Genomic DNA, 16,241 nt, shown 5'->3' with positions numbered 1-16,241 from the left:
AATAGATTATTTCATAAACTGATCTTAACCAGTGTTTTGTTTTGTCCAATCACATGTCCAAAAGCCAAAAGATATTCAGTTTAATATCACTGAAGACAAAGAAAGCCAGTTAATATTCACATTTGAGAAGGTGGACCAGTGATTTTTTCCATTCATATTCACCTGTTTGAAACAGCATTTTGTGCTTGACATATATTATAAATGATAAATCTTTATCAAAACAGTTGTCAGTTAATTTTCTGTCTATCTACTGATGACATTTAAAGTTGAACAGGGATTGACGGGGAAAACATATGAGGCACATAAATAAAAGTATGTCAGCAAAGAGGAAACATTATTTACGATTAAACTGCTTTCAATTGTAGGCTAAGTAAAACTAAATGACTTCAGTTCCACTGCTTATCTTTTCTTTTCTTCTTTTTTTTCACCAGGACTGTCACCCTCTGACACCACAGTGTAGAGAAAGTGGAAATAAACACGCACGCGCGCGCACACACACACACACGCCTCCCTTTCCCGTTCGCCCAACCCCCACAACACAGAAGTCACCGCCCTTCCCTCTCGCTCTCACACCAACATGACTACCAACACCGCCGCTCCAGCGCGCGCCGCAGCATCATGGGAGCTGTAGTCCCGGCCGCCCAATCCAGATCGAGAAGGCGAGGCCTCACCAAAATACAACTCCCATCTCGACCCTCGCACGCCGAGCCCCGTCGTCCAATCTGAATATGTGGGAGGAGCGCGTCCGCCCACAAAAGCCACAGCTATCTCCCCGTATCTCCCCCTTAAAAAAAATCAATTGTGCACGAAAAAAAGGGAATACGCGTAAAATACAAACACTGGTGACGGTTCGGTTTCGGTGCACGACGGACGGCGACGAGGCGTCCGCGCGTCGCGCGGCGTGAGAAACGGCGGCGACAGGCAGGAGCAGCGAAGAGGGTGTTGTCCTGATGCTTAAATGGAAGTGGGTGGGCCTCTACGGTCACACACTGCCAACTCCTCTGTGGATATCATTCTGACAAGCGCTATTTTACTCGTTTATGGACTGGCTATCCGGTGAAAGAGACGTACGACGGGGCTGCGAGGGGGCCGACGGGCCGGGGACGGTCACTGTGTTCTCCGTTATTTCCGTTATTTAGGTCCGCTTGATTTTGCCTGCGCTTGGCACCGCCCTTCCTGGCCGGTGGGTGGTTTCGTCAAACGGGCAGATCCGCCACGGCCCAGCGCCGAACATATAGGCCGTCCTCCGCCTCTGTACCCGGCCGGCCTTCTACCGTGAACTACACCCTCTCCCTCCCGGTATATTAATGCGTTATGAGTGGTAGGTACCCTCCCCCTCTCCGTCTCCACCCCTCTCTCTCTGTCTGACAGATAGGAGGCTCCAAGCCCCTTTGATATTGATGATGAGGTTACTGGTTTCTCCTCTACCTTTATTGATCACCTTTGTTATGCTATATCTTCATCATGATCAGATTTTAATTGGCCCACTTGGTGTCTAAATGACTGTGCCTCATCCTGGGACTTTGTACTAATCAGAAATACTCATATAATGAAAATTTAGCTGGAAATATTCTCACTCTGGACTCTCTTTTCACAGACTCGAAGAAGGAATCATCTGGAACTGAAGGAGGGAAAGCATCTAAAAAGGGGAAAAGTTCTGGATCACAGGTAAAAAACATTCAAAATAAACATGAAATAGAGTATTATCATAGTTCATTACTTTTGCCTAGCCTGCAGGCCAGAAATGTGCTCCCTCCCTCCCAGCCAGCCAGACACCTCTGGGGGCGTTTCTCTGGTGAATTCCACTTCCTGCTTCTGTGCAGCCCTGCTGAGAGCCAGCCCAGAGCTTCTTGAACAGGCTTATATGGCTGTCACACTTCAACCACTGTACTTTTGAATTGTCTGTTTGAATTAGGGTCAGAATGATTTAATTCTGCATATGGATTTATTTTGAAGACCTGCAGCGTTGGTATGTGACTCCACGACTGTGAAGCTTCTATTTTTAGCTGTTTTTCATAGGTTGTATATATCTTGGAGATTAATTTCAGCCAGGCAGCTATTCGCCAGCACATATTTTGTTGTTAAATGTGTTCGACAGGCATTGTTGCTCCGTTATTCCAAGCTGTTGTATTTGTTACAGAATCTAGGCTGTTTCTGTGCAGTGTTGAGAGGTGTATAGCATTTAAAATTTGCCTGCGACCTAGTTCCTTTGAAAGGGAGGAGAGAGAGAGAGAGAAGGCGGCATTTTCCTCCAGTGTTCTGAGAAAAGAGAAATGTGGTTCTCACACGCCCACCCACTCGCTTCCTGTAATACCGCCCACTTCCACTGACAGCTCTCTCTCTCTCAGCTTTTTGTCTTTCTTTTTTCTGCACCATGTTTTTTCCCCACCTCTCGCTCTTTTACTCTTCCTCCTGATTCTTCTAAAGTATTCATTGTGTGATACCTGTTCGTCCCTTCCCTTTTGACTTTTTTAACTTATGTGTTGCACTTTCTTGTTTGTGTATGTATATGAGCTCTTAATGTGTGTTGCCTTTGGCTTGTGCCTTGTCTCTCCTGTTTAACCGTCTCTCTCTCTCTGCCCCTCCCTTCCATCCCTCCCCCCGCCCTCTCTCCTTCCCCATCTCCTCCAGGATTCCTCTCAGCCCTCTCCGTTGGCTCTGCTAGCGGCCACCTGCAGTAAGATCGGAGGGCAGGGGGGACCAGAGGGGGCCCAGGCCCAGGCCCAGGCGGGGGCCCAGCAGATCCAGGTCCAGGCTGGTCAGATCCAGCTGCAGGCAGGTCAGCTCCAGGGTCAGATAGTGGTGGACACAGCTGGAGGTCAGGCTCTCGTGCCCCAGCAGCTGGAACTGGTCCCAGCTCAGTTCACGGGGAACGGCTGGCAGATCATTACAACAGCGCCTACCATGGCCAAGGAAAACACCAATCAGCCTGTTGCCGTGACGGTTGCCACCACCGTGGCTAATGACAGCTCACCTGGTGGACGCAAGGTAAAGGAGGTGGGTGTGCAGTGGGTGTGAGCACTTGTTTTTTGTTGTTGTCTGGTCTGTCAGTGGTTTGTCCTCTTGACTGTATCACTGCTCCTTTCCTTTTGGGCAGGTGAAGCCAGTAGGTGGGACCAACAGTGTCGCAGCCAATCAGCAACAGCAGCAGTTCCAGATCATCCAGGTTCAGAACCTGCCCAATGCTGGGGGCGGGGTCCAGTATCAGGTCATCCCTCACCTGCAGACTGCAGATGGACAGCAGATCCATATCAGCCCAGCTCAGACAGCCTCCATTGGGGCTTTACCGGAACAGGTCCAGCTCATCCAGACCCAGAGTCCAAGCCAGACCCAGGCTATCCTCCAGCCAGCCAACCAGCAGGCCATCCTGACAAGTACAGCCAATCAGACGGTCCCGCTGCAGATCCGCCCTGCGCAGTCTTTTCCACTGCAGCTGCAGACTCTGCAGGGCTCCCAGACTCCTGTTATGACCACTGTACCCATAAATCTCGGTGGCATGACCCTGGCTTTGCCCGTGATAAATAATGTTGGAGGGGGTGGGGCTGTGCAGCTCATCCAATCAGCAGATGGCACATTCTCTGTTGCCAATGGCAACCAGCTGGTGACAACAGCGGTGCCTGGGGCAGCTCCTGCCACACCATCAACCGGCTCCACGGCAGTAGTTGAAGGTGACAGCGTGTCTGATGGGACACAAATGGTTTCTGTTGGATCAGAGGGTGCACCAGCCGACACCCAAGTGCAGAGCAGTGAGGCGGACTCTCAAAACCAGAACCAGGCCAACGGGCTGCAGAGCCAGACAGATACAACAGGAACCATCCAGCAGGTGATCGTGGGCCAGGTGGGGCACCAGTTGGTGCAGCAGATCCAGCTGCAGCCCCAGGCTCAGAGTCAGGGTCAGGCTCAGGGCCAACAGCAACCTCAGCACATTCAGACCCTCCAGCTGGCCCCAGGACAAACCTTGCAGCCCATCCAGGCCTTCCAGAACCCAGCCCAGGTCCTTATTCGGACCCCGACCCTGTCCCCGTCTGGGCAGATCACCTGGCAAACACTGCAGCTTCCCGGTGGAGTTTCCCTGCAGGGAGGCCTCGGGGCAGCCATGCCACAGCAGCTAACGCTGGCCCCGGTGGCTGGTGGGACGACAGTGGGGAGTGGAGGGCTGGTCTCCCTGAGTGGAGCTCCCCTGACGCTGAGCGCAGCACAGATCAACCCAGGGTCAGGGGTACAGACGGTCAGCATCGCAGGGCTGGGCACTGCTGGGGTTCAGGTGCAGGGTGTTCCCCTCACCATTACTGGTCTACAGGGTAAGGGCACACTAAGGGCGTGAAAGTGTAGTGACGAAACCATTATGGATCCATTCATTACTATAAACAACAGTGTGGTTAAAGCAATGTGGCTGGGCAGAGGAAGCATTATTAGTTACTGATGATATATGAAGCTCTAAGGACTTTCCTGTTTTGTGTGGTGCAGTACTTCATACTGAACATTAACCATTCAAAGTTAAACTATACCAGGATGTCCTGCTGGCTCAGTCAAATGGTACATCCAACATGGCATTCAAGATTTCTCTGGATCTTGCTTTTGCAGCTCTCTCAATTGTCAGACTACCCCACAGACAATGCAGCACTTGTTTGTGATTCCAAAGTTTACACAGTTTGCCTTTTTCAATCACCTGTCAGGTCAACCACAGGGTCAGGATGGGGTCAAAGTTCAGTCGTCTCCAGTGACGGTGACTGTCGGCAACGTGGCTTCAGGCTCATCGATGAGTCCAGACCAGCTGGGATCCGTACAGAGTTCTTCGGACCAGGAGGGACCGCCCAGCAAGAGGCTCCGTCGCGTCGCCTGCTCTTGTCCAAACTGCAGGGATGGAGAGGGAAGGTATGAACACATTAGAAACACAGCAGCATGCAGGAGGAAGTGGGGTTAAACATGTAGTCATATGGGGAATTACTGGCTTTTCTTTTACATATTAAATATTAGCTTTGAATATACAGTATTTCAAGACAAACAATTTGTCAGATCACACATCATACACCAGGCAACAAGTTTCATGCAAAAATACAAATATCTCTAAATTTGATTGTTTGCCCATCAGAAATCTGCAACCATGTGTTCAAGATTTCTTTACATTTTTATGATTATTCCAACATTATTGATGACCGTCACGTCATGGTGGGACAAATGGTTTGACAGATGGTCAGAACACAGTGCAGCTTGTATCCTAAAGTGAGAGATCCGACCTCTCACCGCTCAACACTTCACATCGTAATGAGGAGCTGGCACCCAAAACATACAGTACACTGAGAATATTCAGCGACCAGTCAAATGTATTCTGCTTTGCTAGAATACATCTCCACAATGAGCCCATTTTTAAAAGTCCGAAACTGGAAAAAACGAGCCGCCTCCAGCTCACTCCTAACTCGAGTGCATGTTGCAGGAACAGCGGCGACCCCACAAAGAAGAAACAGCACATCTGCCATATGGAGGGCTGTGGGAAGGTGTACGGCAAGACGTCCCACCTGAGGGCCCACCTGCGCTGGCACACCGGCGAGAGGCCTTTCGTCTGTAACTGGATCTTCTGTGGCAAGAGGTTCACCAGGAGCGACGAGCTGCAGAGACACCGGAGAACACACACAGGTAGGAAACACACACAGGGATGTTGACTGGCAATGCGGGTCACCCTGGTCACGTTGGCGAGGTGGGGGCTTGATAGCATTTTATCACGCTTGAGTCCAGTACCAAACTAACTTCACTAGCATCATGAATTCATCTTTGCCATGTTGCAAAATGTAGCCTTGTTCACTGCTTCATTCAGGTTATTCCTCTTCCCAACAGCTGTGCACATATTTAGTTAGAATAATTAGCGAAGCTCACAAGATGGCACACAACTGGGAAGTATCTGGAGAGAGGCATGGGTCCTTTCTTAACTTATTTCCCTCTATTTCGTTGTCTTGTCCCCTCCAGGAGAAAAGCGCTTTGAGTGTCCCGAATGCTCCAAACGCTTCATGCGCAGCGACCACCTCTCCAAGCACATCAAGACCCACCAGAACAAGAAGGGCGGAGCTGCAGTGGCAATCATCACCACTGATGACATGGAGGAAGACGCCCCCGAAGGCCTGGGCACCTCCCCTCAGATTGTTGCTGTGGCGACCCTCTCGCGTGACTCTGCCCCCACCACACCCACCACCTCTAATCACCTGGAAGAGGAGGAGGAAGAAGAGGAGGAGTTTGAATAGGCAACTGACTTCTGTCTCTTTGCGGAAGGTTGACTTCCTGTTTTTTTGGGAGTCTTTGCAGGGACTGTGAGGGTGGCGACTTTTTCTTTTCTTGTTCTTTTTTTTTTTTTTGGAAACTTTTAATTTGACGTCATTTTGAAAATGTTCTCTCATGAAAAGGGACTCAAAAGAGACGGGATCATGCAATGAAGAGAAACGGAAAAAATATAAACTTCACAATCTAAAAAAAACTAACAGATATAGTAACAAAAATTTTGTCTAAAGGTATGAAAGATTAGTTTGGCATTTATGAAATGAATCTATAATAATTCCATGCCTGGCGGGGAAAGGAATGTAAGTAGTGTCTAGACTAGCACAAGACAGGGGGACCTGCTGAATCTAAAACCATCCGACATCGAGATACATTTTCCTAATCGCAACAGAATCTAACTCTATGCACAAAGTTGTGTTCCTGTTTCATACCTGTCAGACAGTGCTGAGGGTCAATCATAGTACAGGACTGTTGCAGAGCAGTGACAGAGCAAAGGGCAGCCTTGGGATGGTGTGTGTGTGTGTTTGTGACCTGCATGAATGAGCGTGTGTGTTTGAGTTCCCATGCTGTCATGGAGAGGATCTACCTAATTTGAGTTTTATTCATGGTTCAGGTTTAGTCCTCAGATCAGATTCAGGTGTTGATTCCTTTGAGACCAGTCAACGGATAAACTGTTATGGAAGAAGAGGGGGGTGATTCTAAAAAAAAGAAAAGCACATATAAAAAGATTTATAAATAATGCATTCCTATTGAGGCGCAGTGGCCATTAGAAGAAAGGTTTCTATAGAGAAAAAAAAAACAATCTAGCTTTCTACAACTTTGTTTGTGTAGTGAAAGCAATACTATAACGACAATCCTAGTGAAACCATGTTTACATTGTCAGGGGAACTTTTCTCTGTTAATAAAACAAGCCAGTTTGCTCGAAGATTCGGGAAAACGTGTGAAAGCTGTGCTGTCATCTGACCAAAGCCGGGTACTCCGCAGACACCACGGGGTGGCTTTAGTGACACAGTCTATCCGGTGAGAGTTTGTCGGTCATCAGGCGGTACCTGGCAGACGTAATGGCGGACTCGTCAGACGACAGCGCCCTCACTGACGTTGCTTTTTGCCTCCTGTGCTCCGGCGATGACCCCCCCTCCACCTCCGACCCTGCTACGCGACCGATGTACCGCAATTGCCTTAACACAAGCTGTTGTACAGAGGGGACGTCAGAGCTGGGTGGGTGGAGACGGAGGGGGGACTCTCCTGCATCATTAGGGGATGACAAGGAGAGCGGACCACAGCACAGAGAGGTGACGAGCGGGAAGAGCTGCGGGTGGGAGTGGGTCGGGCCATCTAGCTGTGTGGATATTATGTTTTCTGGTGGTGTTGCTCTGTGTTAGTTCAGTGCGTACATTCTTTTTAAATTAAAAGATCATTTTATAGAATTTATCAGTTGTTTTCAAAAGTCCCCTCCCCAATATGTTAACACACAGGACCCCAGTGTGTACGGCTAATTTATTATTTATCCTTGATTTGTACTATTTGCCTTTTGCTGGACGTGTATTTGTGTGCGTTGACTCTGAGGTTGTGTACAGCATGTTTCAGTTTTTTGCCGTAGTGCTGCTTCTCTCTTCTTTACTCTCCGTGCTCCGGCTTTCTTTTTCTACGTCTGACCATTGCTGTTCATTTCTTCTTCTCTTTGCGCCATAATGTGTTTTTGGAGAAAAATAAATAACAAAAGAAGAAGAAAGCAAAAAAAGTTACTATTTGTTTAAAGTTGAAAAGGTTGATACCAAACAAATTTAGATGTTTTTGGTAATATTTTGTGTGACAACCAACTTTTCTTTCTTTGATATTTTGTAGTGACATCTCATTTGTAAATCTTTTTCTAAAGATGTTTGTTCGTCTCCATGACATTTGATAATGGGTTTTTTGCCAGGTTAGCCTCAAAGGCTCCAGTTTATTGATATTTTTAAAACTGGTTTGTACAAATGTGTTATGTCAATAAAAAAAAAGAAAAAACGGACAACTTCAAGCAGAAAAGATGCTTTGCCTGCATAACACAATAAAGTGATTAAAACTGTCTTAAATTCCCCTCTGACGATCTGGTATTTGTGTTACTCAATCAGATGAAAAATACACATGTACACATGGTACACTGACCTCTACACAGGCACTCCTCCTCAGTTATGGTTTCTGCTGATAATGCTGCGAGGATCAAACCTGTGACTGTTCAGTGACAGAACAAACTGTTACCTCTAAAAAAACAGCTGCTTTGACTGCTGGGCTTTTCTGGTTTGTGTAGACGGAGAATGAGCCTATAAATTGCCAACTTAAGAAAACATGATCAACAAAACATCCCTAGTCCAACTCGGCTACGATCAAAGTGGAACTTGTGAGAGTTCATCACCAGGTCACTCGGTTTACAAAAAGCAGTAGGCAGCTCGTGCATGCCTTTGACATGTCACACCTTTGAAGCACTTCAAAAACTCCCAAACCTACACCCTCAGGCGTTTTTGTGTAGTTTTGAAAGTAAAAACAGGAGATGAATGTACTTTAAAGTATCAGAACGAGGACAGAGGTTTGATGTTTTGACTTAAATGACACACAGGGCCAGATTCTGACCAAGAAAATGAGAGTCATAACCCCCCCCCCCCCCCCCCCCCCCCCCAAAAAAAAAAAACTACAGACATGGAAGACTAAACCTTTCTTTCCTGACTCTCAGACCCAGTGACCTACAGCTGACCCCTGCCCTGCAGCAATGGTACCTGGTCATGACATGAGATCAGCTGACTGGCTTTCCACTCACCCCAGGAGCAAAGGCTTCACCTGGATCTGACCTATCTCTCTGTCACACACACACACACACACACACACACACACACACACACACACACACACACACACACACACACACACACACACACACACACACACACACACACACACACACACACACACACACACACACACACAAGATTAATGATGTGAAAATGTATTCCGCAACAACATAAGTAATACACACACATCCACACACAGGCACACACCTTCCTTATCCTACCCAGCTTCTTTCCTTATCCTACCCAGCTTCTTTCCTTATCCTACCCAGCTTCTCCTGCAGCAACGTTTCACAACTTTGGTGCACCATAAAAAACATGTGTGCACCTCCCCTAAATGTACGATAATGTTAGGCTTGATTTTCCTCCTTAGAAGTCTCTGTGGTGTACTGTTGACATTTGTGAGAGCTGATACAAGCATCAAACAGGTAAGAGACTGCATAATCTGAAAAAACAAAACAAAAACAAAAAACATGGCAAATCGAGGAGATAATGCCATTCTTTATTAAAATTTACAGTGGACTGACAAGAATGCTGCAAAGTTTTTAGACAAGCAGTTGGTATAAAAAGGCTCCTTTTGCATCCGTAACACAGAAAATATCTGTCAGATTTGCTCTAGTGAACATCAAGAGGAGAAATATTCAAATGAAAATATACAACTTGAAACTGAGTGCTGACTTTGACACAATTAAATCATCTCTGCATCTTATGCAGCCTTAAATCAGGATATATAAAACATATTAACAGTGTATGTGCCTCATGTTAAGGTGACATTAAAGACCATCTTTTTGCTTTAGCTTCTATAGTTGAGTGAAAGTTTGGTCTGAACCTAAAAACGACCATTAAAATGAGTTCTACTGTACTGTGCAGCACGAGGGCCTGCTCCAGGTCCCAGCTGTACGTGCAGCTTCTCCTCTCTGGACTTTATTTCAGCTCCTTCTGAATACTGTGATGGAAACAAAACAAGACATGAGCGCCATCTGCTGGCAATGCACAGCAGATTTCAGTCAAGCTGAGACAACTGACTGTCACTCTTGAGCTGTCAGAATTCTTTCAACTCATCACTAAACACTTCAGCTGAAAATGTCAGGTCGTGAAAAATACGCATTGCAATGTCTAAGAGCTCAAAGTAACATCTTAAAATTGCTTGTTTTGTCCAACTTGCTCACCAAAACCGAACAAGAAAAAGAGAAAAACTGCCAATTCTCATGGTTTATAATGATTATTAATTTTCTACCCATTGGCTGACAGTTTAAATGACTAATAATTTCACTTGACAAAGATATTAGTAGTAGAGTTGGCTTAATTCTATCAATTATTTTTCCATGGTCAGTCCTAAAGTGATGTCACACTGACACTGTGCGAATGTTCTGTACAGAGACAATGAGGTGACGTACCTCTCCAGATACTGGTGGACATTGTCGTGGCCATTGTAACGGGCCAATCCCACCAGGATGCCAGTGGCACAGCGGCCCTCCTTCTTACGACACAGACTGCAGTTACACATCCCACGGCAGATGGGACACGACCAAGTCTGCAAAGAAAAGGTCCACATTTAGTGTGAGTGACCAATCATGCTGTTACTAAGTGACACAAAGTGCGAGAAATGGAAAATGAAATGTTTAACGTGCATCAGCACTGACCGGGTCCAACAGCACAGCACGTACGTCCTCTCCATAGCGGTTCTTCAGGCACGGCCCACAGAACTGGCCTTTGGCCCCCACACAGAAACCACTGCGACACACTGTCTTGGTGTCCAGAGTCTTCTGTCTGCACTGGTGACACGAGCTGCCCTGGAAGAGAAACATACACACAAACACGGTGAAAAGCCGCACTAACCCAGGAGACCTGACCGTACCATAAAGCACCGACAGCACTAAACGGGTAAAGGCCTGATGCCACTCACATTCTCTTTGTCCCAGATCTTGTCTTTGCTGCGGTACGCTATGTTGTCCAGATCTTCTTTGGTGATCTCGTCGACCGACCTGACGTCATACTGGCTCCTCCTGGAACTGTAGCTCTTCCTCTTTCTCCCTCCCTCGACGACATGTTCCTCGTCCACCTGGCCGATCACAACCGACAGATTGCAGGTCAAACTGAAGCAGCACAAACACATCACTGCTGTGCCGCCAATCAGGTTTTAATGCAAGGATTTCGATACGTATACATGAGAGCTGTGTAGGAGTCAGTGTACAGTGTGTGTTGCACACTGTACCTGCACCAGTCTCCTGAGGTCGACTGTCCTGGGGCCTCGGGGGGTAACTGGCTCGCTCTTTTCCTCCACAGCAAATTTCTCAGGAGGACGAGCCTTACGGGACGGGTTCCTCCTTTCTGACCCCACCTCTGGTTCAAACTTGCGTTTCCGTGATGTTGCCTTTTCTGGCGTCCGCTTCTTCTTCTGCAGAAATAAGACAAAGACAGTATTTGGAAATCAGTTGGAGTAAAAAAACACGTTACATAAATATATTGCCTTAGAGCTATTTGATTAGTTAAGCGCATTTGAAGTTTGTATTTTGCATCACTACTACTCAAAAAAGGTTATCTTAGCTAAATTTATTCATCTGTTTTTGTTTATGGTTACGACAAACTGGTGCTGGCACACATTCTTACCTGAGGGGTGGTGGGCAGAGTCAGGTCAGCCATGGTGCTCAGATCAGCAAACAGCTTAGCCAGCTGAAAGTACACGGAGACGACCAGAGTCAAAGGACACGTGACAAAGGATGGACTGATGTAATTATAGTAAACAGATCACACAGCTTGTCAGAACATGGAGAAAACTCAAAAGGTTGGAAGGGTTCATTACCATGGCTTTGTTTTCCTTGATGTTGTTGTCTCGTTTCCTTAGGCTCTGAGACAAGACCTCCTCTTTGTCTTTGTCTTCCTCCCCCTCCTCCTCCTCCTCTTCTTCTTCTGCTTCTTCTTCTTCCTCATCCTGTTGCTGCTGCTGCTGCTGCTGCTGCTGCTGCTGCTGCTTCATCCTCTGCCTTCCACTGGCTCTCCGTGAAAGTGGAGTTACCTTGACTGGCTTTTGGATATTTTTCTCTTGCGGTTCCTGTTTGGGGGTAGACAGTCTTTTGACTGGAAACCTGAGGAGCAAGATTAAAATAAGATCATTGTTCAATCACTGGACAATCAACACCATTGTAATGAAACAGGCATCGGATATAGTGGAAAATAGTGGAAAAAGCAATAAGCTGAATCTCTTGCCAATTAACTTTCTTTGACCGAATTACAAGTATTAGTCCCCTTATATTTCTGTCTGATCAGGATTCAAAGTCTCAAATGTGTCACAGCTCTCCCTCAATTCAAAAACATCAGAATCTTTATTCATGCCAGCAGCAGTGAGAGATATTTTGACATAAATGAAAAGTGCTGCTCAAAGACGATAGCTGCTCATAATGCATTTGCACGGCAACAAACAGAGCAGACGTCTACACAGGGATCTGGACGTTAAAACATAATGAGATACAGCTGATCAGATGTGATCATCTAACTGACACACACACACACACACACACACACACACACACACACACACACACACACACACACACACACACACACACACACACACACACACACACACACACACACACACACACACACACACACACACACACACACACACACACACACACACACACTTACCTCAGGGCTACTAAAAGACTCCTCCTCTTCGATGGGGGGTCCTCCTCACCATCAGAGTAGAAGCCGGTGTCCACGTCACTGTCCACCTCTGATTCCACCATCTGGAGAGAAAAGACGGTGTTTTGGCTGTGGTATCACGAACATTTTCAGCAAATAATACAGAAACAATGAGCACTTCATACCTTGCTCTTTCGCCGTTTGTTAAAACTTCCTCTGTCCTCCTCTTCCTCATCCTCGCTGAAACCTTCAAACTCCTCCTCACTGTCAGACTGGCTGAACAGATGAGCCAGCTCCGCAGTGATAAACTTGGATTTGAAGCACGGGGCCTGTCGGCAGATATATCGAGCATCATGTTAAACTAGCTTTGGTGGAACAGATGACACGTTCTGTTCTCACTATATTATACAATATTACTGACTGTGACAACGATGCACTTCATGGCAGTGAAGTTAAAGCTGTGAAGGCGCTCTAGACAGATCATACAAGGGCTGCTTTCAAAATAAAAAGTAGGTCTCTGTTTTGTTCATCTTGTGCACAATACACAGTCCAACCAATGGTGTGACACTACCGTTGACGGACAGCTGGCGGTAGCATGATACGCCGCCATGTGCCAACAAAGACCGGGAAGAAGAAGACAGCAAGGTAGCAAACACAGTTGTAAACACGGATATGCAAATGTTTTACAAGGAAGGAAATCAAGTCAAGATGTTTGCGTGACCACAAGGATACACACAATGTTTTGATGAAGATGTGGAATTACAGAAATGACATTACATGAATGTATGTACTTGGGTTTGGGAGGGGTTTTGCTTTGTAGAATGAACTGTACACACCATGATAGATATAGACAAAATGGACTAATGTTTAATTTTCAATCAGTTGAAAATCATCTTTATAAGCAATTCCCATAAAATGAGGTCAAGTCCTGATGTTTCGAGCTGACACAACTACAGTGTGTATTTTTGTAAGTTGTTAAAGAGGATCAAAACACAAAATTAGGGTTAGGGGTTCTGTACATTTTTTAAACCGTGTACAAGCCTTTATCCACGCACAGGATTGAACTTTTAGGGCCTGTAACTGGGAGTTAATCAGTGTCTGATCCACGTAGTTCAGACCATGTCCCTGGTCCCACTTGTTAATATCTGCTGAACCATCCCCTCCAGCCAAAGGGATGATGACCTCTGACCTTTCAGGAGGGCGACACAGACTGGGCTCATATACCATCACAAAACACTCCTTTACTTTGAGCATTAGCTTAACTGTTACTGTTCAGGCATTTAGCCACAATGTTAACGATCACGTGTAAGGTAGCTGGCTGCCCGAGTCAAAACAAAGACGGAAGACAAATGTTGCAAATAGTGTTTCATACATACATGAGCTACAGACCTGAATTAGCTAAAAACAAATGCCACCTTATTCGGAGGAGAAAGCTATGAAAGCATCTTTACAGAAGAGTAGATTCAGGCCAAGCCAACAACGCTAGTCGTGAACAATGGTGTTCATTTTGCCTCTTTGTGACTTTACACCACAAAAAGCAACGTGGGAAAAACAGGTACATTCACATGCTGTGGTCTGCCCCTTACCTTTGAAGTGAGAGTCATTTTACCTCTGGTTTGCCGCAAATTTCTGTCCAGCACAAAGTTGGTTTTGGAACATGAAAACCAATGAGTAGAGGTGTATTTAAAAATTAACCAGTAGAGAAGTCCGGTGATTGTAAAAGTAGGGGTTTATTTGTTGGTCACTCTAACCACAATTTGTAGTTAAGTCCAATACACGTAATTTTGAAATTCTACTAAAGACTATAAATGATATATATGACGATAAACCACTAAAAACTAGCGTTTTCTCATAAAGGTGTTGTTCTCCACAGTAAAGCGTAGTCTTTCATCTAAGTCCCCCCCCGCATTTACAATGGTGCAGTCCGTGCTTTGGCGCGAAAACGGTATATGGGCGTGGTAATCCCGGAGACCCTGCCCCTTCAATATGACAGTGATTTTTGCCTTAGGTGTTTGGCGGCTGTGTAAGCAGATATTTGTACATCATTAAGACTTCAAACAGACTTTCAGCAGTAACAGAATGTGACAAGATATATATTCATTAGAATACAGGACTGAAGTACAATTTTGAAGTACATTTTCAGAATAAATATTGTTCTTTTTACTTGGATACATTTATTTATAGTTTATACCTATGCATAGTCAGTCATAGATGAGTCTTACAGTGAATGAACTCTGCTTGTCCAGCAAGTCGTGGAGAGGGTGAGGAACATTGTACAGAATGACACTTAACTTGGACAGCATCCTCCACTCTGACACTGCCTCCACAGAGTCCAGGTCCACCCCCACAGCGTCACTGACCTTACGAATCAGTTTGCTGGGTCTGTTGGTGTCTGCAACCGTCAACCTGCTGCCCCTGCACACATCGACGGACAGGAGAGCACTGACCACCGCAGACTCAGCATTGTTTGGCAGATGTTGAAGGGGCTCAGCATTCTGGATGGGAATGGGGGTCACCAGTGCCTTGGCTCTGCTCAGGTCCACAACCAGCTCCTTCGTCTCATCCATGTCGAGCTGCAGGTGGTGTGACAAAGCCTCCTCACCCCTGTTCATACATCTAACTATAGCAGAGTCATCAGAGAATTTCTGAAGATGGCAGGCTGGCTGCTGTCTGTGGCGTGGATGGTGAAGGCAGGAAGGGAGACAGGACTGTCCCCTCCAGGACCCCAGTGTTACTGACAGTCTGTCTGACACACAGTGCTGCATGCACAAAAACTGTGGTGAACTCATTCTAAGGTAACAAAACACAATTCTGTTTCTCGGATGATTACACTCAAATGAAAACATACTTATGGTTATTGTATCCATTTCTGCCATTTTCTGCCAGAAGATACCCCTAAATCCAAATACACTGGACCTTTAATGTCTATTGTATCAATTTCTGCACAGTTTCCAAGAGCACTCTGCCAGATTGTCAATTACACAGCACCTGCACCACCAAGCCTGTCTCTTCTGTTTATCTCACTCCCCTCATTCCTACTTCCTGCTGTGTAAAATACCCATCAGGATGACTGCAAAATGATAGGGGTTAGCAGCATCAGGAAGCCATATTGCTGCACCCTCGGCCTAAACCACTCTGTATAACAGACAGGTCAGTTCAGTGGCTGTATGACCCTTCTCCACCTGTGCTACTATTACAGAAGCTTTTTAGCTAAATACTTAATTACTGTTTAGAAAATTACTATTACTGGCAAGTTTAAGCACAACCCCTAAATGACTGTATGTACTTCTCATATCTATTCCACAGAATTTCCACTTTCAACCTAATGTGTCCTTCAGCCATTGGACAAAGTCACAGTGATTCATCAGAGGCCACCATAAATCAATAACGCTTTTGTCCGCTCCTCTTATTGTGGTGCGAATCTTTTCATTTTCTTCCACAGTGAACAAGAGCCATATTCTGTGTTTTCAAGGGTTTAAGTGTTGCTTTTTAATTTAACAGAGCAGAGTTACA

The 16,241-nt window shown here is 46.0% G+C and overlaps 2 protein-coding genes across 3 annotated transcripts; one reads left to right on the top strand and one right to left on the bottom strand.

Annotated features, from left to right (window-relative positions):
- The first annotated feature begins 672 nt into the window (after window positions 1-672).
- On the top strand, window positions 673-8,346 carry sp4 (sp4 transcription factor). Of its 2 annotated transcripts, none has more exons than XM_070984910.1 (7): window positions 673-1,321; window positions 1,598-1,668; window positions 2,632-2,988; window positions 3,098-4,301; window positions 4,677-4,875; window positions 5,435-5,634; window positions 5,962-8,346. In XM_070984910.1, exons 1-7 carry the CDS (start codon window positions 1,315-1,317, stop codon window positions 6,231-6,233), a joined length of 2,310 nt encoding a protein of 769 aa, XP_070841011.1. In that variant the 5' UTR covers window positions 673-1,314; the 3' UTR covers window positions 6,234-8,346. The 2 variants fall into 2 exon arrangements, with proteins under 2 accessions (XP_070841011.1, XP_070841010.1); XM_070984909.1 differs by having other exon boundaries at window positions 727-1,321; window positions 2,632-2,997.
- A 1,220-nt stretch (window positions 8,347-9,566) lies between these two features.
- On the bottom strand, window positions 9,567-14,433 carry cdca7b (cell division cycle associated 7b). Its single transcript, XM_070985184.1, has 10 exons — window positions 14,315-14,433; window positions 12,914-13,057; window positions 12,732-12,832; window positions 11,887-12,169; window positions 11,694-11,756; window positions 11,299-11,481; window positions 10,990-11,145; window positions 10,727-10,876; window positions 10,481-10,617; window positions 9,567-10,029 (listed from the first exon to the last, which is right to left on the bottom strand). Exons 1-10 carry the CDS (start codon window positions 14,330-14,332, stop codon window positions 10,008-10,010), a joined length of 1,257 nt encoding a protein of 418 aa, XP_070841285.1. The 5' UTR covers window positions 14,333-14,433; the 3' UTR covers window positions 9,567-10,007.
- Window positions 14,434-16,241: the final 1,808 nt, after the last annotated feature.

The sequence above is a fragment of the Chaetodon trifascialis genome, chromosome 17, assembly GCF_039877785.1.
Source record: "Chaetodon trifascialis isolate fChaTrf1 chromosome 17, fChaTrf1.hap1, whole genome shotgun sequence".
NCBI classification, from domain to species: domain Eukaryota; kingdom Metazoa; phylum Chordata; class Actinopteri; order Chaetodontiformes; family Chaetodontidae; genus Chaetodon; species Chaetodon trifascialis.
Note: the sequence above shows the minus strand (reverse complement) of the source record. Positions and strands in the feature narration are given on the sequence as shown.